Genomic DNA, 24,690 nt, shown 5'->3' on the forward strand with positions numbered 1-24,690 from the left:
TCCAGCCTGGGCGGCAGAGCGAGACTCCGTCTCAAAAAAAAAAAAAAAAAAAAAAAAAAAGTATTAAATATAAGTGCATCTGGATGTTCACCATGAGCTAGGGGGCCTCTTCTTCTCTCTGTCTGATCCAGTCCCTCACATTCACACTTTGCTCTGTGTTCCTCTCCTTCCAAAAGCAAGGGAGTGAGGGCCAGACAGTGTCCGCCATGCTCAAGAATGAAACAACTTCTCCACCCAGTTGAGGCCTCATCTCCCTTTTGACATTTGTGAAAAACATCTAAATCCAGACCTATGACACTGATTAGCCTTATAATTCTTCTTCAGCTAATGAGAGGCGTGGCTCTCTAATCTCCAGGAAGGCACAAAGCATTAAGTACCTACCGTATGTCAGCCTGCTGGGAGCGAGGGTGAGTGATCTAGGCTCATCTTTGAGTAATCTCCCTCGCCTCTCCTCCACGGCCTATTTCATACTGAAAATATCACGAAATTAAAGGGGGAATTATGCAAATAAATTTAATATAAAAAGCAAATTAGGGGATGACGGTCAGCATTATTAATTAGAACCCTGTTTACACTTATTGTCAAGCCTCAGCATTTTTTTTAAACGAAAGGCTCTTCCTCCCTTAGAGCCTGTTACTGAGAGATGTGTTTGAATTTCAGAAAGTAGATGTGAATTTCAGTCTTCCATTTTTTCAGCAGTGACTGTTTTTATATACTGACAGTTGTGATTAGGGTTTATTCATTGCTATTAATCAAATAACTATTTTTTCTTAGAAATTCTTATATTCCCTCATACCGTCTCTTGATTCCATAGTTCCATTATGGCATCTCAATTCACCTGGTTTCTCAAGTGCTGATCCTGGGAGTCATCCCAAACTCCCCTGTTCCCATTATTACAACAGTCAAGAAGTCAGCATGTCTTCTTTTTATTTATTTGTTTTCCAAGATTTTTATTCGAGATGGGGTCTCACTCCATTGCCCAGGCTGGAGTTGTCGTGGCATAATCATAGTTAACTGCAGCCTCAAACTCCTGGGCTCAAGTGATCCTCCCGCCTCAGCCTCCTAAGTAGCTGGGACTACAGGCACGTGTCACTACACCTAGCTAATTTAATTAAAAATAATTTTGTGTGTGTGGAGACACAGTCTTACTATGTTGCTCAGGCTGGTCTGGAACTTTTGGTCTTAAGCAATCCTCCCACCTCAGCTTCCCAAAGTGCTGTGATTACAGGTGTGGGCCACCACACATGTGCCCAGCCATTCAGTACTCCTGAATAACTTATATCAGGCTCCTCCTTTCCATCCTTTGAGTTTAGACCCCATCCCCACTATACCTTGCACAAATGTCCCAGTGGACTCTCTGGTTTGCCGATTATATTCTTCAAGCGCCCCCCACCCTTTCCTCTCCATGCCTACCCTCATGACAGATGGATCTTTCTAGGTGATAAATGCAAATTTGGTGATAGCATTCCCGTACTTTGCTGGTTCTTCTTTCACTATTGAATATAACTCAATGCAGCAACCCGTTCCATTGACTAGTGTTTACTGACTGCCTCCTGGTGTCAGGGACTATATTAGATGCTGACAATATAATCTCCAGTTATAGTGGGGTAAGGTAAATGTTTTAATAGCTTATAAACTTGGCAATCTGCTGAATTCAAATTTATGTTCCTTAAAGAAACCTGCCAGATCCCACCGGGCACATGTTGGCTCATGCTTGTAATACCAGTGCTTTGGGAGGCAAAGGCAGGAGGATTGCTTTAGACTAGAAGTTCAATATCAGTCTGGGCAGTATGGTGAGACCCCATCTCTACCAAAGAAACTTTTAAAAAATTAGTTGGGTGTGATGTAGCACACCTGTGGTCCCAGCTATTGGGGAGGCTGAGGCAGGAAGATTGCTTGAGCCCAGGAGCTGAAGGCTACAGTAAGTTTTGATCACACCTCTGCATCTGCACTTAGCCTGTGTGACAAAGTGAGCTCTTGTCTCTTAAAAAAAAAGAAAGAAAAACCTACCAGATCCTTCATAATCTGACCTTAACCATCCTTCCTCTTTCCCGTGTATTCTACACTATGTCGTCATACCAAGCTCTCAGAAATCCAGTAAACATTTTCTGCTGTCTTACCTTGATGCTGTTTCCTCTGCCTAGAAGTCCTCCATCCCTTTCAGTTGCATAATTCCTCCTTGTCCTTTTAACATTGTTTCCAGGCTTCACATTTTCTGAGGCCATTCCTTGAACTTCTTATCCCCAGGTTGGGTTAAATAACCCCCTTCTTTGCAGCCACTTCAATTTAGGAATGCAGATGGTCCCCCATTTACAATGATTCCACTTAAAATTTTCAGCTTTACGATGGTGGGAAACTGACGTGTGTTCAGTAGAAATCATACTTCAAGTAACCATACAGTTACTCTGTTTTTCACGTTCAGTACAATATTCAATCAGTTACATGAGATATTCAACACTTCGTTATAAAATAGGAGTATTAACTGCATTTTCAACTGATGATATTTTTAACTTACGATGAGTTTATCAGGGCATAGCCTCATTGTAAGTTGAGCGCCTGTAGTCCTATCAAATGACTTCTCAGACTTTTAAAAAATTAATCTGTCAGACTTTCCTTTCCGTTTAGTGGTAGGGACCACGTCTTTCATCTGAGTGCCTTCCTCACTCAGCATAGTTCTTGGCAGTCGCAGGCTCTCAGTAAGCATCCATTGGATGAATAAATGTCTCTGGTTCATGATGACCCTTATTATTATTTCTTCTGATGGATACTAACCTGTAATTTATTTATTCCAGTATCAAATTATGTGGGCTTAGCTCTCAAACCAGTGCCTCCATATAGTATCTGTTTTTCCTGCTTTTACGTAATCTTTCAGAAAGATTATTTGCACTAATAATTTGCACCACTAATTTTATGGAGTTGTTTGATAAAATTGGTACTTGTTATTTGTCCACTGGAAAACATTTATTAATCTACTGTCAAAAAGGTATCCAGGCTGAAAGATAGAAAATACAAGGAATCAGTCTCACACAAGAGTCATTTCTGAAAATCACAAATAATCAAAATTAAATCAAAGATCAGAAAATTCTTTTATAAAAGGCCAGCTAATAAATATGTTAGGCTTTGTGGGCCATATGGTCTCTGTTGCAGCTACTTGTCTCTGATGGTGTAGTGGGGCAGCAGCCATAGACAATGTAGAAATGAAAGGCCATGGCTCTGCTCCAGTAGAACTTTATTCATAAAAACTATGGGCCTGCCTTAAATTACAAGGTTGGGCAAATATTCAGTTAAGATGTATGCAAGGTGGAGAGGTGATTCAGAGTAAAGAGAAACCACACATTTCATATTAGAAGAAACTGAGAATGGGCAGCTTAGAAAGATGACTTTGTTCTCACCGAAGTTCAAAACAGAATTCCAAAATACAGATGAGTAGAAGCTATCAGGATCAGATAAAGTTAGACAAGCCTAAGGAGTGTTTTGGCTGTTCATTCCAGAAAAGTTTAAGACCAAAATGTGGGGGAAGTATTTTTGTTAAAAGCATCCAAGAATGTTGCAACCTCGGTGACAATTTACTATTACATAAAGAGAAAAGATGAAAAATATATTAGAAAAAATATGCCTTTCCCGTATAGACTATTTTTAGTCAGTATTCCTTTGGAGTCAGTTTATTACTGATTATTTTCGATTAGCTTACCATACAAATGCAAAAAAAAATGTGCTAAATGCAACACTGAAGTATGCTGTCATTGATTTTATATCCACAGAATTTAACTGGTTTTTGTTTGTTTTCTTAATTCTAGCACCAATAGCTGCAGGAACTGGCCCAAATTTTTCTCTCTCAGATTTGGAAAGTTCTTCATACTACAGCATGAGTCCAGGAGCAATGAGGAGGTCTTTACCCAGCACATCCTCTACGAGGTAATTTGATTGGCAGCTCTTAAAGAAGTTATGCTACATGGTTGCACACCTTGATTTTAACTCTGGGCCCGCTATGCATTTAGCAATGCGCCTTTAGTAATAGAAGATACCAAAGTAGTGGGTTCAGCCCCAACAGACTGTCGGTCTCGTTGGGGAGATAAAGCAAATATGCATGTAGCAAGGTTAAATACACACACACACACGTACACACACACACACACACAAACACAGTAAAAAACTGAGCTAAATTGTGTGACACAGGCTAAAAATAGTTAAAGAGAGCTTTATCCAAAAAGAATACCATGGTTCCAGCTCTAAATGTTGGTTAGGGTTGGTGAGATCGAAAGGAAAAGGAATGGAATTCTGGGTGGGGTGAAAAATGAGCAGAGGCATGGAGGAAGGATGGATGATGAACATAACATGTTCTCAGGAAATGAAGGACAAGGCTGGACTGCAGCAAAGGGCATATGTTTTGGCTTGTTTGGCAGGAAGTGAACACTGGTGACAGTCCCAGTGTCATGCCCACAGCAGACATTACAGCTCAGTGCCAGCTCTTTTCCCATTGAGACCCCAGAGCTCTCAATATCCAGTTTACTGGAGTTGCCCTAAAAGATGAAACCCATTTGATATCCTGGTGTGAGATTATACAAATGGAAGCAGTCACTTGCATGACCTCAAGTGAGGATGGGGCCAGACTACAGATGCCATTGTATTGAGAGACCTTAAAAACAGTAAAGCTAGAGTAGTGTAACCTGATAACGTTTCTGGGGTTCTTGCTGTCCTTAAAGTCACAAAGCCAAAATCAAAATGAAACATTTTTGCAAGATTGTGTTGTCTCTAGATAACCTGTACCAGAGGGAAAGGGATTAGGCATTAAACCCACAGTATTCTTTTACAAATTGGCTTTAGCACTGGACTGTGACAACAAAGAATAGAATGGTGCAGAATGATCTTTAATGTTTGTACACTTTGCAGAAAAATGTCTGACAAAGGCATATTCCTCCTAAAGCAAGTACCTGAGTCTTATGATTTAAAACAATGCCCAAATTGTAGAAATTTTCCTTGGTGTACACTCATTCTTACCTTGCCTTTATATATTTTAAACATCACTACTTTCAAAAAAAATCAACTTAGTCATCACTAATACTTTGAAGACAGTTAAAGAAACAGGTATTCCCTTAGTATAACTACCAAATCCTACCGTCGTCATTCATGTTGTTTAAATGTTCCCTTTAGTTCTCTGTAGTATCAGCTCCTCAGGGGGACAAAAAAGTCACACATCCAAAGTCTATTTATAATAGAAGAAAGAGATTGTGAATACATTCGGGCGTTAATACATTTTGAGGATTTCGAATGTTTGCTGATGGAAGAGACATTGTGTATAACTGCACTCAGTCAACATGAAAAAGCTTTGCAAATGCTTGTAGGCAGTGATTAATTTAAAAGTTTATGGGCTGTTTGTTTTTCATGTGTGTGCTGTACATGTACCATACACCTCCCAAACAGTGTTCCCCGCTTTTTACGTTTTCACACAATTCTCCAGCTATGTTTTATTATCTTTTGTGACTCTCTGAGAGGAAAGCTCATTATGAATGTCATTTAAAAGGCCAGTGTCGTTCTCATATTCTGTAAATAACTAACCCTGATAAGGAGCTAATTATAGCCTGCATCAGTAGTTAATAACCTGGTAATATGTTTGTTTTACTCTCATTAGGCTCTTCCTAGGATGATTTTTTAAATTCTTTAAATACATAGATTCAGCAGAATTAACGATGTACAGGTTAGAAAGTGTGCCCAGAAGAATATCTCAGATTCATATATAGAAATGTTCAGCAATCAGTATGTCTTCCTGCTGTGCCAATATTAATGGATCATTTTCTCTGTGGCAGGCACCATATTAGGTGAGTTGTATGCCTGTTCTGATTTATTCTTCACAGTAATTTTACAATATACACAGTGTCGCCATTTAAACAGTGGAGCAACACAAAGCTCAGAGAAGTTAAGTCACTTGCCCAAAGTCACAGTCCTAGTGAATAGAGGAGTCTCCATTCACACTCAGGTCTGTTGGAACTTTAAAAATGTGCTCTTTTCACTCAGAATCCTCTTGAGAATAGGACTGACTCTTTTCGTGAGGAACAATAGAATATGAGGTCCTAAAAAAGGAGTTTCTAGCATCTCTACTCCTCCCTGGCACTTAGTGTTTGCCGTCTTGAGTTATTCTTACCATCTTTGCGGCCTGCACGTATGCAGCCTCCGCATCTGGACGGTGAGTCCCTTGAGTGACAGCGTCTAACGCTTCCCATTGAGCAGCGAACACTATTAGTAAGAAACTTACTATCTTACTTTAGTAACATACCGTCCTTGGCACCATGGGTGTAAAGTCAAATAAGGGGCTTTACAATCTAGTGGTAGAGACTGAGAAGTAAGTGGGAATTTTCAGTTCAGGGTCCTATGAACACTCAGGAAAGTTAAGGCATTTCGCAGTCTTAGGAATGCTAAGTAAGACTTCTAGGCCTTACACACAGTAGGAATTAAGATATTTGGAATTAAGGTAATACTTTTACCTATTTTTTAGATATAATTGCTAGAAATACGAGAAAAAATTCCACACACAAGAAGAGATAGTGCATCACTCCTTAGGAAAATATTCATCCTCACTTTTTGTGTAGATCTTACAGATACTTTCCTGCTTCCCTCAAGTGTTTCTGGGAAAATAGAATGAGTATGTTAGAAAGGGCAAGAAACCAAAATCAATGACTGATTCATTTCAATAGATAGATAGGTAGGTAGATAGATGTGATGCAGTGGTACTCACTGTAAGTTCTGTACCCCTTCAGGGTAAACATCTTCAAAATCATAGAAAGAACAGTGTAAAAATTGGGAGAAAATACATTTTTTATTCCAAAAAACTTTATCAAGATAAACCAGCTGTCAAAAGTTTGTGAAGTCAGAGTAAACTTGTCTCGGAAGCCTCCACCTGTGCTTCCTAATTTGCTTCATTCCTGATCTTTTCCTCTTTTCCATGCTGTACCTATACCCTCCAGATGTTTATCTTTTTTTTTTCTCCAGTAGAGACAGAGTCTCTTTCTATTACCCAGGGTGAGTGCAGTGATCATAACTCACTGCAGCCTCGAAGTCCTGAGCTCAAGCGATTCTCCTGCCTCAGCCTTTGAAGTAGCTGGGACTGTAGGCATCTGCCACCACACATGTCTGATTTAAAAAAAAATTTTTTTTCGTAAAGACAAGGTGTCACTATATTGCCCAGGGTGGTTGCTGAATTCCTGGCCTCAAGTGATCCTCCTGCCTTGGCCTCCCAAAGTGTTGGAATTACAGGTGTGAGCCACCATGTCCAGCCCTCTTTTGTCAACTTCTGAAAGTCCTTGCTTTCAAACTAAGACATCAGCTGATAACTATAGACTCTTTCAATAATACTAGCTTGCAGTATTTGCATTTTGTTAGAAAATGCCAAGGAAATCAAAACCTTTAAAGACTCAGAAAAGTATCAACAATGGGGGAACGATGGACAATGGAGTTGACCTTTGGGGCTAGATCTAATTGAATTATGATACTTGGATGAATCCATGTCGCATGTATTCGTATGGCTGTTTCTAAGTCAATAACCTAATTCAGCAGATTTTTAGTGTCTTCTGTTAGCCAGGCACTGTGGTAGGCACTAGAGATTAAAAAGCATATGGTAATTTTCCCTGAAAATCTTACAGCCCCATCAGAACGTATAGGCTTCTCATTTTATTTGCCAGAGTACTTCAGAGAAATGTTTATTTTTTTCTAACATGTATTCTTTCTGTTTCCGAGATGATTTCAAGTGGCTTTCAATTTTAAAACAACAGGTAATATTACATGTAGAAAGAGGCCAGAAACCATGTGGAACAAATTGTTATAGCAGGAACCTGAACCAAGAGTTATGCCTCAAGTTTAACCCTGAGCTTCCTGGTTGCCAAGGCAAAAAGGGTTATATAGTTTGCATTTCTAATAAAAGGAAATAAGATAAATTTGTTCAAAGAGACCATATTTTTCTGGTTATGTTTTATAAGGAATTCTCTATGTATATCCTCTTATAAAGGACTCCCATTAGATGTAGTTTTACATAAAATATAGAAGAGTTCTTCAGTGGCCATTTTTCATTGAACTTTCAAGGAAAGCCAAGCAAAGAACATTAAATAAGCTATTAAAGGCATTTCCTTTGAGTACTAAGCTAGCATGGCACAGTTATGTTGCTTTCCTGTGGTCTGGCTTTAATGAGAATAGAACTTAATGGCTAAGAATACTGGAATGCCAACATTAATAATTAGAATTTCTTGCCATAAATTGGCCCTCCACATTCATTCTTTCATTCAGATTGCTGCAATAGCTTAACTGTCTCCCTGCGCTAGGCTCTATTTTCCTGTTTTCCCCTTTGCCTTTCTAAATCTGTCATCTGCGCAGTTACCAAAGTCACTTTTCTAAAATATAACTCCCCTGTCATTCCCTGTTTAGACTATTTCGGGGAGTCCACATTGCTTATAGGAGAAAGTCCAGACATGCAGTATCTTCTGTAACCTCCACCCTTCTCACTCGCTGTGTCCCTTCTTCCCCACCTCAGCCATCCTACACAGCTGGCAGTTCTCCGAACATACCACACTTCACTCACGATGTGTCTTCTTCCTGATAGGCTCCTCCCTTCTGGGGGTTATGTTCGACATCTCTGATAACCTGTGTGACAGGAGCATGCCAATTAGAACAGACACTGCCCTGCTTGCAGGGCTGTCTTTGGCTAGGTCCTGGAATTCTCCTGATCTGCAAGACGTTAACCCTTTAGATTTCGGACTGTGAGGGTGTCTGGGACAAAGAAGGAGAGGCAAGGTTGGAAGAAATGTATGGACTTTGAGACAATGACAGTTTGCCCATTGATAATATTTTTAATACCACATGGCTGTCTGAGTGGTACATCAGCTGAATAGCAGCCCTGCCTCTGCCCTTTCCTTCATTCTTCCCTGTCTCCTTGACACTCTTGAAGATAGCTCAGGAGCCATTTCCTCCAGGAAGCCTTTCCCGAACCCCTGACTCATCACTTTCTCCATTGTGTGACCCACTGTACCCTGTGTGTGGTTGCATCATAACTCCTATATTTCTCTTTGGCACAGTTTTGTTTGCCTGTCTCCATGTCTGACTCATCTCTGTATCTCAGCACTTTGCACAGCACCTGGCATGTAGGATGCACACAGTAGGTATTTCATGAATGAAACATACAAAAAATTCTGTCCCCTGAAACATGAAGAAGAAATTTCCCAACAAGCGTTCCCACTAGGTATGAAATCTACTCATCCTAATAATGGGTAGATTAGACAGTTTTATCACCCCTGCAAACTTCCTGATTTTGTAGCATTCAATTAAAACAACTACAGCAAGCATAGCAACAGGCAGTATTTCATTACGTTTTCACTCCTGAAGCCTCAAACTGGGGAGAATATTCAGTCCCTCAACTGGAAAAAATGAGATATATTCTGGAAGTTTCTTGACCATACCTCTCCAAAAACCGAAAATCCCTACCCTGATGGAATAAAACTTTGTTTTGATAATCTCTGTATAGAGAAAGCACATAAAAGTCATTGGGCCACTCTTTTTTTATGTCTCTTGTTCTCAGGGGACAATGCACGCCTTCTTCCTTCCTTTTTATTTGTTTTGTTCACTGATTTGTTTCTAGCTTTTAGAGCAGGACCTGGACTAGCTGTGCAGTAAATGTTTTTTTGAATGAACAACTCCCAAGTGGAAGGTGGGAAAATGTGGCAAAAGAAAAAAAAAAAGCAATCCAAACTTTTCTTTTTCTTTTCTTTACTTTTTTTGCTTTTTTTTTTTTTTTTTTTTTTTTGTTGTTGAGACAGAGTCTTACTCTGTTGCCCAGGCTTGAGTGCAGTGGCGCGATCTCAGCTCACTGTAACCTCCACCTCTGGGTTCAAGCGCTTCTCCTGCCTCAGTCTCCCAAGTAGCTGGGATTACAGGTGCCTGCCACCACGCCTGGCTAATTTTTGCATTTTTAGTAGAGATAGGATTTCACCATGTTGGCCAGGATGGTCTCAAACTCCTGGCCTCAAGTGTGATCAGCCTGCCTCGGCCTCCCAAAGTCCTGAGATTACAGGCTTGAGCCACCATGCCCAGCCCAATCCAAGCTTTTCTTGAAGGATCATGAGCCCTGCTTCTTACCCTTTCTGGGGTTCCAGCGGGGATTAAATTGATGCCCAGGTTCATTGCCGATGGCCAGGCCCCAGCCACCACCTGCAGAGACAGGAAATATGTGGCTTTACTCCCAACACTTCCAGGTGGAGACAGAGGCTAGAGCCAGCCAGTCATTCCTCAAAGGAAACAGGAACAAGATGTGGCAGCAGCGGCAACTTGATTGACAATAAAAAATCAAACTCAGACACTTGGAACAACACAGACCCAAGACTTCGTTCTACATCCAGTGACTCACCAGACTGAACAGAAGTTAAAAAAGGAGTCCTAGAGCTACGCTAAGTCGCCCAGTTGCTTCCTCCCTTGGCTTTCTTTCAACCAGAGGTGCAGTGTCCAAGAGAAAGGTGGTTTCGATTGCTTTTAAACATGCACCCATTTGTTATTTCAGCTCCACAAAGCGCCTCAAGTCTGTGGAGGATGAAATGGACAGTCCTGGTGAGGAGCCATTTTATACAGGCCAAGGGCGCTCCCCGGGAAGTGGCAGCCAGTCAAGTGGATGGCATGAAGTGGAGCCAGGTAAGCAGAGTGGGGACATGGGCATGTGGCTAACACTGCGAAACTGAAAATACGTGTGGGCTCCCATGCCATGCATAAAAGTGAAGAAAGCAAGCTCAAGGTAGTTCAGTTTTTCAGGATGAACACTTGTTTGTATTGTAACCCAGTTGCCACATTCATAAAAGGATGGCTGTGCAAAGCGGTAGTAATTCAACTGAAATGCAAGACTGGTGAGATGGTATATGATTTTCTACTCTTACATATTTTCCCCTACACCACAATTCAGCGTTTGATTTGCTTTTGGGTTTTTTTGTTTGCTTTGGTTTTTTTTTTTTTTTTTTTTTTTTTTTGAGACGGAGTCTCTCCCTGTCACCCGGGCTGGAGTGCAGTGGCATGATCTTGGCTCACTGCAACCTCCTTCTCCCTGGTTCAAGCAATTCTCCTGCCTCAGCCTCCCAAGTAGCTGGGATTACAGGCACCCGCCACCACGCCCGGCTAATTTTTTGTATTTTTATTAGAGATGGGGTTTCACCATGTTGGCCAAGCTGGTCAATTTTTGTATTTTTAATAGAGATGGGTTTTCACCATGTTGGCCAGGCTGGTCTCGAACTCCTGACCTTGTGATTCACCCACCTCGGCCTCTCAATTGTTTTTGTGTTTATACTATCTTTTGGTTTAGTTTTAAAAATTATCTTTTCATCCTAATAAAAATCTGTCAACTTTTTCAGCAGGATTGGTAACATTCGAAAGAAGAATGAGTTCCTTGCCCTACAGTTTAGACTCAGATTTCTATATGATAAGGACACTTTGCAGTGTTTTTCCTATTACTGGATATCATCATGATTGTTTTTCTGTTTAAATGGAACAACTCTCTTTATTCTCATCTGTACTAAACTAAACAAATGATGACTGCTGGTCTAATCTCCTGGGGTAGTCTAATCTTGGCTCTGGAGTCTTGGGAGTAATATGAATAAATCTGATCGCAAAAACTTTTTGAAACCCTTACCGATGTCTAACATGTGGATTAGAGGGAATCTTCTCCAATGACTTCCTGAATATGGGTATAAAGGATAGAGTATGTGCCTTGAAATCAGACAGCTGGAGTGTCAGCCTGGCTTCAACTCCTGCTGACTGTGTGATTGTGGGCAAGTTACCTAGCCTCTCTGAGCCTGTGTCTCCCTTTTTATAATCTGACAGTACTAATAGCTATTTCCTAGCATAGCTACTGCCTAGCATAGAGTAAGTATGAAAAAATTGTTCTCTGGCCATCCTTCCCAGCCTTTGCTTCAGAGTAATTCCCTGCAAGTACAGACGAACACCAAGAAAATTTCTGAACCAAGCTCTTCATCCACAAATCTTAGCTCCCTTGTCTCCTCCCTGAATTTTTTTTTTCAAAAGACAATGCTCAGGGGATGTGACTCTGAACGTGTAGCACAGGGAAAATGCTGGGGCGATAGAACGATTCTGCATCCTGATTGTGGTGGTGACAGTAATCTAGACAAGCATTAACATTCACAGAAGTACATACCTCCCTGCTCAAGGTAATTTTACTGTATCATAATTAAACACAAAACAAAAACACCTCAGGCCCATTGGCTGTGTCTTTTATCTTGCCCCTGCTATTAAAATGCAGAAACGTCTCGTTGCTTTGCTTCTGTGTAGTCTCTCATTCATTCACTCATTGGATAGTCTTCACTGGGGACTTTCTCTATATGAAGCACTATTCCAGGTTCTGGGAACTCAAGGATAGATGGGAAGGTTATGGCCCCTGCTCTCAAGGAATTCACAATCAGAGGTGGGAAACGAACACATAAGCAGATCATTATACGGTGATACGGGAAGCACAGAGATGGTGGTGTTAGTCTTCCGTGCCTTCTATTTCCAATTAGTACCAACCACAGCACTCAAGGTGTGGTGGTTCTTCTATGAAGGTCACACATTGTCTTTTCTCCGCATTTGTGTTCACATCAGTTCGCCTGAAGTGCCTAAGAAATAGTCCCAGTCCTAAATGAGCAGGAAAATGCTGACTCTCACTGCCACTACCTGCATCGTCAGCGTGACCTCTGTATGGTGCCAATGAAAAGTGTATGTGCTATTAAAAAATTAAAAGATGTAAAACTTCTTTGAACCCTTTTTCAAAGGCTAATTAGAGCCCTAGCCAATTTACCTGCTTCAGTGAAAATCAGAATTAAACATACAGGTTTGGTACATTTGTGCTTGATTATTGTGTAGATGCATTTTTGCGCATATTGAAGCTGCTTTATTAGGTTGAGGTACTCAGAGCTCCCCCATCATAAGGCTGAGCTCTAGGTCCTTACGTTTACTTCCTCTGTGTACATTGGGGGCTGTAGAGGTTGATTGATTATTATAGAGTATTTTGACCTAGCGACTCTTATTCAGAGCAATTCCTATTCCTATTTGTACATTATGATTCAAACGATCATAAATTTTAACATTTGAATACCTGAATCCTTTGTAGTCATTAAACAACTAAAGTTTAATGGCTGAATCCTTTTTGGTAAGAGGGGTGTGTGTGTGTGTGTGTGTGTGTGTGTGTGTGTGTGTGTGTACATATATATATTCTTAGAGAATCCCTCACAATTATATTCCTGGACTGACTCTCCATTCTCTATCCCCGTTTCATTACAGAAAAATGCAGTTTCATGGTATATGTTTAGAGGGAGTGATAGAGGACAGTGGATAAATGTACATTTGGCCATACTCAGCGCAGAAAGTCATAATTGCAACAAGGCCTGAGGGGACATTAAAACTCAACTGAAGGATGTTGCACATGTTCATGGTGACTTTGGTGTCATTAACTCACACCAGCCATTTAAAATGGATAATTTATGCTGCCAGATGGTCCTTTTTGGGGATTTTCCATAAAGCCCAATCCCCTTTTTGGCACAGAGGACACCTTTATGTTGTTCCCACACTTACGCAGGCCTGCATATCTTTTCCCCAGGGGTACAGTTAATTGAGTAGGAGGCTTTTAGTGGTCCACATGTAAATTACTTTCAGAAATATGTTGGGAGTTATGTATATCTGAATGTACGGGCAGTTTCTTGGTTTCCTACATTTGGGATAATTCTCTCACACAAGTACTAAGGATACTGTGTATATGCCTCAGATGTGAAGCAAGGCCTGTACCTGCTCCTCACTCAGAACGCTTTGGTATCCATTTACCTGCCTTCAGATGCTTTTTCAGGACTCCCTGGCCAAAAGAGGGCCAAAGGTTGCCAGAAGAGACAAATTTCCTAGAGCAACAGGAAGATTATGGAAAGTAAAACAAACCAGACATGCAGTAAATTACATGGGCTCTTTCAAATGTCTTTTGTAGTATCTTGTTCCCCATTAGTTTATCTCAGCACTTTTAGTGCACAGCTCTTATTATCTGGGAAGAAGGGCATAGGAGATTAAAGATGATGTTAGTTTAAAAACATCAGACAACTTCAGAATGACTTTTGCTTCTCTAACAATGCTGCATTTGTCCCTTGTACTTAGTTTCACTTCCCAGTTATCTCAAACCTGGGTTAGTTACGAAACTTTAAAGCAAATCGTGAATTGATGAAACAAGTCCTATGAAATTCTATCAAGCACAAATGCGCATACCATCAACTCTTGTTTATCTGTACAAATGAAGAATCACCGAGAAATTGATAATGCAGATAAACAGGAAGGAAACCAATAGACAGCGCCCACATTGGGTCAGACTCTGCATGTTGCTTTCAAATGTGTGGAAAAATTCTAGTGATGATTGAGTACCTACTGTGTACCAGGTTTTTAAAAAATTAACCTCCTTTAAAATATGCAAGATATAATGATCCTACCTCTATAGAGATAAAAACTGAGACTCATAAAAGGTCACATGACTTGCCCAAGCCCACACAGATAGTAAATCTGTGGATCCAAAATCCATATGTGAAACCAAATCTGACTTCATAGTCTGTCTTCTATACTCAATAACCTCTTTTACCATAAACAATTAGAGCAGCATTTTGGGGTCTCATGTCCTGGACTGGTACTTCAGTTAAAACGTTATAAGACCGGGCATGATGGCTCACGCCTGTAATCCCAGCACTTTGGGAAGCCAAGGTGTACGGTTCACCTGAGGTTGGGAGTTTGAGACCAGCCTGATCAACATGGAGAAACCCCATCTCTACCAAAAATACAAAATTAGCCGGGTGTGGTGCTGCATGCCTGTAATCTTAGCTACTCGGGAGGCTGAGGTGGGAGAATTGCTTGAACCCAGGAGGTGGAGGTTGCGGTGAGCTGAGATCGTGCCATTGCACCCCAGCCTGGGTAACAAGAGTGAAACTCCGTCAAAAAAAAAATATATATATATATAAAAAAAAAAGAAACAATAAATAACTCATCAGAGAGACCTGAAAAATAATCGATTTTCCTTATCCCAAAGCCTTGTCATACAACTTAATCAAGAGAAGAAATATAGGTTATTAAATATACATAGGACACAATATATAAGCAAAGAGTATTAACTTTTAACAAAGTAAACTATCATTTTCATTTATAAAATCAAATAACCCTCAGCAGTTAGGTCTTTGTTCAAATAGTAGCTCATCAGACAGGCCCTCAGTGATCTAAAATAGCTGCTGACCCTCCCTCCATCATCCTATAACTCATAACCCTATTTTGCTTTCTTTACATCTGCATCTACTATTTTTTTTTTTTTTTCTTCTGAGACAGAGTCTCACCTTGTCGCCCAGGCTGGAGTGCAGTGGCGCGATCTCAGCTCATTGCAAACTCCACCTCCCAGGTTCAGGTGATTCTCTTGCCTCAGCCTCCTGAGCAGGTGGGACTACAAGTGCACACCACCATGCCTGGCTAATTTTTGTATTTTTAGTAGAGACGGGGTTTCATCATATTGGCCAGGCTAGTCTCAAACTCCTGGCCTCAAGAGATCCTCCTGCCTCAGCCTCCCAGAGTGCTGGGATTACTGGTGTGAGCCCACCATGCCAGGGCATCTCTCTGCTATTATTGTCTGTTTTCTCTCTCTAGGATATATACTCCATGAACAGTGGGACTTAGTCTGTCTTTTCCATTGTTGTATCTCTAACATCCATAACAGTGTCTAGCACATAATAGGTATTCAATAAATATTGATTGAATGAATGAAGCGATAAAGCAGAGAATCTGGGGTGCTTTCAATAAACTTGAAAGCAGAATTTGCTACCAAGAATACTCTCAGAATTGGTGTTTACTACATTTTTCAATTTGCAGGCTTTCAGTCAAATCCAATTACTAGCAATTCGTAAGCAGAACAATTGCTTAGGCTCAGCCAAGGACCCCATTGATGAGCAGCAGTGCATTGACTTTATTACAAGTATCCCTCACCTGAAAGTGTGTTCCTTTAAGTGAATCAAACCTTTTAAAAAATAAAATAAAAAATAATTCTGTATTATTTTTAAGTTCGTTGTTTAGTATTAGCTCTATATTAAGAATCTCAATAGTGAATTCTTTGTAGAACATTTTATGTAGTATAGACAACCTCCCTGACTTACCTGTGAAAAATTCAGATTTCCATACCAAATTTTCTCTTATCCAAGTGTAAGGAGAACCCATATGAGACACTTCAGACCCTTGCTATTAAAGTGTGGTCTGAGGACCTGCAACATGGCATCACCTGGGGTTTACTAAAAATAGAGAACCCTGGCCAGGCGTGGTGGCTTACACCATAATCCCAGCACTTTGAGGGCCCAAGGTGGGAGGATTGCTTGAGGCCAGGAGCTTGAGATCAGCCTAAGTTACACAGCAGGACCCTGTCTCTGCAAAAACATTTTTAAAATTAGCAACGCATAGTGGCATGTGCCTGTCGTCCTAGCTACTTGGGAGGCTGAGGCAGGAGCCTTGCTTGAGCCCAGGAACTCAAGGTTACAGTGAGCTATGATTGTGCCATTGCACTCCAGCCTGAGCAATAGAGTGAGACCCTGTCCCAAAAGAAAAGAGAAACAAACAGAAAAACAGAATCTCAGGCCCCGCCTAGACCAACAGAATTTTAACAAGATCTCCTGGTGATGCTTATGTGTGTTACGGTTTGCAAAGCACTGATTTAGGCTGCTTTTTTGTCCTTTAGGTGGGTTCTCCCCACTCAGTACTTGTCTGGAAGCCATCTTAACTTTAAATGTCATGCTCCCCAACTTTCTGTCTCTGTTACAGTAGGTTTTCTTTAAAACAAGTCTAGATAGGTAGAATTCTAGCCTATTTTCAAACAGATTAGAGAAGATTGGATTCTGGGTGACTCTAGATACCTCACTATAAGAAAAACAATTCTCTTGTCTCTTTCTCTGTCTCATATTCCTCCAGTTTAGGGCCTGCTGCATGGAAAGGAATGACTGGTCATCTAATCATTATCATTAAAGTCAAGCCAAGTTGTTGAATCCTTATTAAGTGCTGACTGTATGCAGTATACTAGAGTAGATACAGAGAGGACTCCAGCAAGTCCCTGTCTCCAAGGGCAAACCTCCGAATTTCCTCGTGTCAGTCACTACCTGTAAGGTGGGAACTTTTCCTTCTGCTCCGTCTCTGTCACAAAGTTATGACAGATGAGGTAATGAAGTCGAAAGTCCTTTGTGAAAGTTAATATTCTCTAATCACGTGAAATACCATCATTGGGATTATTGGGGCAGCCAGGCTTACCTAGCTGAGGGTAGTTGAAAGCAGACAGGGTTAAGTGTCACAGGAGTAAAAGAAGAGAGCTGTTAAATCTGCCTAGAGAATAAGGGACAGTTTTCTTAAAAGGTGGCAGTTAAACTGGATTTAGATGGCATCAGACTGAGAAATGTTCATGTCTCACTTGAAAGTGAGACTTGTCTCTTAGTCTTTTGATTGTTAGTATATATAAATTTAAGTCTTCTTCCTAAGTTGAAAGACAGCTCGGTGACTGTTCTGTGAACCTTTCTCAGGTTATATTTGTCCCCAAAGTTAACGATTTATACCAGGGGTCCAGTGGGCTGCATGGATGACTGCGTTGCACCACATGCAGATTGGAGACCACATCTGCATTAAGTACCGACATATCAGTAAGTTTTGGCAGACCTGAAAAGTAAAGCAAATTTTTTTATTGTGAAAAAACATGAAATTATAATACTTTTCACTGAAGTTCAGTACTGTGTTTTAAATATATGCATAAGAGGCTACTTACATTTTCTCCTGTAGAAAAACATTCAAAATTCCAAATGCCTTCAATTATACTGGGATTGTAAAACAATTAACAGACACAGTTACATCCACCAAAATGCTGGAAGTTTCAAAACAGTTCAGTTAAAGTTTTGAAGTCAAATTTGTTAAGTAGTAAACTTAGTTGTATTTTTATAAATACTTTTAGAGATACATTTCTCCACAAAGAGTAAGTCGTTCTCATTTTTGAAGGTCAAAATTAAGTACTTTAAGCCAGGCAAGCCAGGCACAGTAGCTCATGCCTGTAATCCCAGCACTTTGGGAGGCCGAGGTGGGCAGATCACTTGAGGTCAGGAGTGTGAGACCTGCCTGGCCAACATGGTGAAACCCCATCTCTGCTAAAAACACAAAAATTAGCTGGCCATGGTGGCGCCCTCATGTAATCCCAGCTACTAGGGAGGCTGAGGCAGGAGAATCACTTGAACCCAGGAGGCAGAGGTTGCAGTGAATCAGGATTGTGCCATTGCACTCCAGTCTGGGCGACAAGAACAAAACTCCCATCTCAAAAAAAAAAAAAAAAAATTAAGTACTTTAATAACATGTTCTCTGTTCCTATCACAATTATTAAGAAACATAGTTTTAAAAAATTGTTTAAAGGCATCTGTCAAAGAATGTTTCAGTCAACATCTGGTCAGTCAGCAACCTAGGACATTCAGAACTAGGGGCCAGTGTCACAACTACTGGCAGCATAGTTGAATTTTGCAGACTTATGTTAGTCATTGTAATTTTAAATATCACATATTAGGTTCACTTGGATTCCCAACTCTGCTGGTCCTAATTTGACTGCCAACAGTCATTTATCAATTGTAAGAGTGGAGGAAGTCTACCAACTTAAGACTTCTAGCTGAGACACAGAGGAAACCCCATTATCAGTGCCAGTAAAAAGGCAGCGACTGGTAACAATAGTGCATTGATCATGGACACTCCACTGCACTAGCATATATTAGAGAAAATGATTAAATCTCCCATCATCTCCTGCTGGAGGAGGAATAGTCACTGCTACAGAACATTGTCATGGGATCGATGTCTTGGCTTTTCTTCTGCATTTATGGAGCAGTAGGAAAGCATCATCTGGGACCAAATCCTCTTCTGTGATCTCTTCTCATATTGGCAGCTGCTCATTAGAGTCTGGTATACCAGGGGACATTGGTACAGTAACAATGGGCCTCTTCTTTATGAACCCTTCTTTATCAGAGAAATTTCACCCAAATAAGGGTTATGACAGGAAAACTGTATTACAAAATGAGCACTGTACCCACCCTTCAAAAATCCCTTGCCTTCTTTATCAAGGCGATTTTTTTCTTAATGTCAGAAAAGGGCCTAAAACAGTTCCTTGTAACTGGAGTCCAAAAGGTTACCTATTAGAGGAAAAGAAATATTCTTCTCACACACACAGACACACACATATACTCTGTGTATGTGTTGTATACATATATGATAAAGCATAATCCAAAAATTTGTTTGGATTCCTGAAGCCTCTAGTACCTGGCGACTTAGTAGCCATCAATCAATATTTGTTTAATAAATAAGTAAGTAATAAGATGGAGATCACACACGTCTCACTTTGTCCTTCGAGTATGATCAAGCGCTCAGAAGCAGAGTGATATATGCGTTTGTCGAACGAATGAGCGTTGCTCCACTTGCATCAGAGAACCCAGATGTACAATTTTGTGAATGCAGAAGCTCTCAGGAAAACAGATGCTGCATTTCAGCTGGTCTTGTCTGAATAAATAAATTACCCAAATCTCCAAATTTTTAATTTCATGTTTGAAAATGAAGCTGTGTAAATATTCTAGAAGGGGAGGAAGAAGGAGATGCAGTGTATACATTAGGTTTATATGTGAAATCCTCCTCCCTGTGCCTGTCACCATCCTCAGTACAGCCCCCATGGCTCAGGTGGCCAACTCATGGTATGGCTTGGGTGGCACATACTGTAAGGAGGAACATTAAATCATATTTCATTCCAGCCACAGCAGTCTTCATAGGCTTGCTGTGGAGGGAGATGATAAATGAGAAATCGAATGTATTATAAAGAGGAAAAAGTACAAATTAAGAATTTTAAAAATTAGTCATTCTCGCATTCTGCCATGAGCAAGCCTGAGAATTGTAGCAAACTACTTCTCTGAATTTTCATTTCCTCTTAGGTAAACATTGAGGACAATAAAACAGCCTTGCCTTCCTAACTCATAGCTTTGGAAAGATCAAATGAGATGTTAAGAACAAGAGCTACCATTTATTAAGCATCAGCTGTGTGTAAAAGTATTGTGCAGGGTACTATACATATTTTTAATATATGCAAAGTATATTTAATAAATCAAAATGCTGTAAAGAAATACTGTATATCCTTTTTAGGGGGTACTTTGAAAACCCTAAACTTTATGAATTTAAGATACTGTGAAATTTATTTGATAACATATTTTATACCTCTGCATCTATTATATGCAAAGCACTGCACAAAAATGATAGAAGAAATATGAAAATAAGCAAAACAGAACTTGCCTTGAAAGAGCTTACAGCCCAGTGAAGGAAGGAAGGGTAACTGGTTGAATAAGTACCCAATGGCTGTAATATATAAGAAGTAGAGTACAGCAAGCTTCATATGGGTGAGGAGTTTAGTCAGTGACTTAGACCACAGTCCTCTGCTGTGCCTGCTTGAAATAGCCGGTGCATCAGCCATTTCATCGTTAAAGGAGCAGCAGTGAATACTGGCCCGTTTCCTTACTTTCATAATATCAAGAGTCTAATCTTACTGCATCTCTAAGAAGCACCTAGAGAGCTGACATACTAGGAAGTCCTCAAGAAGTGCATGCACAAAAATATAGTTTATCATTCTATACTCATGGACCCAAATCTTCCCTGCCTGAAACAGGGGTTTGTAGATAATAAATTGGGTAGAATACAAGCAAATAATTTACTTAGAGGGAACAAAATTAATCTGAATGGAGATTACATTCACCAGAGGGTAAAATAACCAGAAAGTATAGTTGGAAGAGGAGAAAAGAAAGAGAATAAAGACAGATAGATCGATCATCAATAGATAGATAATAGGTCAGACTTACCTAAGAGTATACTGTGTTTTCCTATATCTAGCATTATTTAAATATTTATAGAACTTAAATTGAAGGTAGTTTTAACCACAGATATAAAGATGAAAATATTTCAGTGATCTTACTTCCTCAGCTCTATTGTATGAACACAATGTAGCTATTTTATAGACTCAAGACAAGTTGATTAACAGTAAATATAAATTGGCTTGTATTTTGTCACTGCTGCTGAAATTTTAAATATATAAGTGTTTTATAAGTAATAGCAATAACTGATGTTTATTGAGCACTTACTATGGGCCATTGTTCTAAGCTCTATGCATACATACACATATAAATATATATGTGTGTGTACATATACATTCATTTAATTTGCAAAAAAAGTGATACCACTAATATTACTGTTTGCAGACTTATTTCCCTCTCTCATAGGGTCTTATATTTTTCCTACATACTGATGATTCTCTTTAAATGTGAAATAACCAAATACAGCACCATCAGTTTATATGGAAATAAAGTTCTGTGGGTTTTGGCCATCAATGTTTCTAATAAAGTAGTTTTTTAACACCCCGGAATAAGAGGCCTTTACATGGGGAATTGGGGAGAGAGGAAGAAAGAAGTCCTTGGTCCGTGCAGATCCCAGGAGTCAATCAATAGTGTGTGCAGCACGCTGCTGTGCAGCAGTTTCTCATGAGGCTGTGCACATCCCAATTGCTTTCTGCTCAGCAGAGGATTACAATAATGCCTATTTATCCAGCTCTGTCCATCCAAGGATTTTAGATACATCATAAACTCATCAATTAATCAGAGACATGGCACCCATTTTGAAATGCTGGGTGAATTACATCCTAGAAGATTACGAGAAATGCTCACGTCGACAGAGTGAATCAGGAACTATTTCCTGATGGATTCCTGAACGGCACACCAAGTAGTGAAATGAAGAGGGCTGGCTCCAGCACTGATACACAAAGTATATCTCAAGTGGAAGAAAACTTCTGGAATAAAACGTCGCTTTATTTCGAAGCATCTGTTAAACTTGAAAAATTAACCTGAGGTAGAATGGGAAAATCCATTAAATATTAATGCAATTAATTGGCTTCCTTCTTCAGAGTAAAGTATCACTGACCTCCCTTTCTTAACGATTAAAACCCCCCTGAAACCTTTGGGTTTTTTAAATACAGCGTTACTTTGGTTCTTGATTCTCTGACCTTTTTCAAGTGAAAAACTCTTCCTGTGGTCCAGCATGCTCAGCCCACTGTGGGGAACTGGCTTTCCAGACAGCTGTGAATGTTCGGTATTTATTCAGACAATACTCCCACACTTTGATGATTTACTGTGGTCCAAGCATCTTGTTCTTCATTTTGAAGAAACATTCCAGTCTCTAGGGATCGTCTACTTTGTATGTAATGAGAGGTAGTTTAAAGTTTTCATTTGCGTAGCTGGAAGTGCACTCACTTCATTAGAAATTCAAGGAATGGCAACTCAATATCCATTTCTAATCTGAAGGGTCTTCTGTAGCACCAGATTATTCTGCCATGTTAGCTAGCCCCACCCAGAAATCACTTAACTATGATTAGCTTCCAAGATTAATGAATTCTAGGGTATCATGATTACTTATGACTTAATGCCAGTCAGAATTTGCCATCTGCCTTTCAGCCATTTCTTGAACGCAGCGGAAGACAGCATTTATCAAAATGGCTGTACAACACCCCTCATGTCTGTTTTTTTTGTTTTGTTTTGTTTTTTGTTTTTTTTTTTTTTTGAGACAGAGTCTCGCTCTGTCGCCCAGGCTGGAGTGCAGTGGCGCGATCTCACTGCAAGCTCCGCCTCCCGGGTTTACGCCATTCTCCTGCCTCAGCCTCCGGAGTAGCTGGGACTACAGCCACCGCGCCCGGCTAGTTTTTTGTACTTTTAGTAGAGACGGGGTTTCACCGTGTTAGCCAGGATGGTCTCGATCTCCTGACCTCGTGATCCACTCGCCTCGGCCTCCTAAAGTGCTGGGATTACAGGTGTGAGCCACCGCGCCCGGCCCAACACCCCTCATGTCTTAACACTCTCTAGGGACTTACATAAGCAACACTTCATGTTCGAATGTCAAAATCCACGTGTAAGGCTTAAAAGTAGTATGGGATGCTTAAGAATGCTTTTCAGGGCCAGTTATTCTTTGATATTTATCACTTCATGGTGCTGACACCTGCTTCTAATTTTAAGAGTTCTTTCTTCCAGTGGATTTTTTTTTTCCTTCAGAAATCTTATCCTCAAAAGACTTAACTAGCAATTTCTCTTTTTTTGATGTGCTTGATGTTTTGATGAGTTTGTCTATCAGCGTTGAAACCTTAACATACCTTTAGTTTAGAATAAAAAAAAAAATTTGTGACACACATTTATTATATTGGGTCACATAACTTTTTGCCCTGGCCACACATTCAAAGACTTTTGCAGAGATATAATTCATCAGAAATGTCATTATCTGCCACTTGGCCTACTTGATAGTTGTCTTAAGTTGACAAAAGCTATAGACATAGATAAATTCTTCCTTGAAGGAGCAATTCAGTAAATAACTTTCACCCAGTACCCTTATTTGGTTGTCTTTCACACCCAAGGGCCAGGTTGGTGGCAATTGTCATTTGAGAGTTAGTAAGTGGAAGGACAAAGACAGAGAGAAACCTAATTTTGTCTGTTTAGACACATATAGAAATAGTCCTTTGGTTTGGGGGTAGCCAGCCTAGTTGTAGTACCCAGTGTGGTTTGCTTTCTTGTTTTTATCTTGTCTAAAGACCTTTTCCTCACAAGTGCTGGATAAAGTTCATTGCATGAGTAGAAGAAGCCGCAAAAGATGGTATATAGCTAGCAACCCGTTCTGATTGGTCTATGAAGAGTTGCCTGTATAAAATTGGATCCTTGTGTTCGGTTCCAAAAAAAGGTGTGAATGTGAAGAAGAAGTGTTAAATCATGACTCCAGAGAAAATGTCGGCCATGAGCAGTTTTTAGTTTAAGTGAAAACCAAACTTTAGGATTTGGACAAATAAGACGAGGAGAAAAAAAGGGTGAATCATTAACTCCAATATGAAAGGATTATGGTGATCAAGTTTCACCCAACTTGAATAAGACACCCAACAAAGACTGTGACTGATGGAACTAACTCATTTACTTAATTGATATGCAAAACTCTGCCAAGCATTTACCCTTAGTGTCAAATAAGTAATTTTTAATAAAATATTTCTAAGATATGAAGACAGTTAAGAAAATAGCATGCTTTTTAATAATTGCACTCCTAAGTAAATGGATCATTACGTTGTCACAAAGAATGACAGTGAGCAGAAACAGCCTGCTAATCTCTCTTAGATAAGTGTTTAACATAATTAGACACCATCTCTTCTGTTGAATGTAGCATTAATCATTAGAAGTGCAATTTTACACAGCATACTTGTTTCTGATATGTCATTGTTGTTAAAAAAAAAAAGCAAACTATTTTGTCAGATACAGTGCTTCAGAAAATGACTCATGTAGTTGTGTGATTTACATGAATACAGTTATTTCCCTTTTTATTGCTTTTTGTTTGTTTTAATAGTGTTTAATAGTAGTGTGGTCCTTCTACAGCCATGAAGCTGCATTTGAGGTTAGTGGTTCATTCGTTTTGTTTTGTAAAATATGAGTATAATGAACATACTTGAATTTGAAGTATTTTTAAGCTTTGACGTGATATTTTGGCTCATCTACCTAAACCGAAGGCAAAGCTCTTTCAGAGAAAGGTTTTCTTATAAGGAATGGGCTAGAAGTTTTCTGCATTAAATAAGAGCTCAAGAGAAAA

General features: G+C 39.8%; 1 protein-coding gene across 3 annotated transcripts in view; it reads left to right on the forward strand.

Annotated features, from left to right (window-relative positions):
* NFIA (nuclear factor I A) overlaps window positions 1–24,690 on the forward strand; it is a 407,486-nt gene that overhangs the window by 290,178 nt on the left and 92,618 nt on the right. For all 3 annotated transcript variants that reach the window (XM_025382541.1, XM_025382549.1, XM_025382530.1), the window contains 2 exons: window positions 3,798–3,915; window positions 10,532–10,659. In XM_025382541.1, the coding sequence (XP_025238326.1) occupies window positions 3,798–3,915; window positions 10,532–10,659 (246 nt within the window). The remainder of the gene's footprint in view (window positions 1–3,797; window positions 3,916–10,531; window positions 10,660–24,690) is intronic.

Source organism: Theropithecus gelada, chromosome 1 (genome assembly GCF_003255815.1).
Source record: "Theropithecus gelada isolate Dixy chromosome 1, Tgel_1.0, whole genome shotgun sequence".
In the NCBI taxonomy this organism is placed as follows: Eukaryota; Metazoa; Chordata; class Mammalia; order Primates; family Cercopithecidae; genus Theropithecus; species Theropithecus gelada.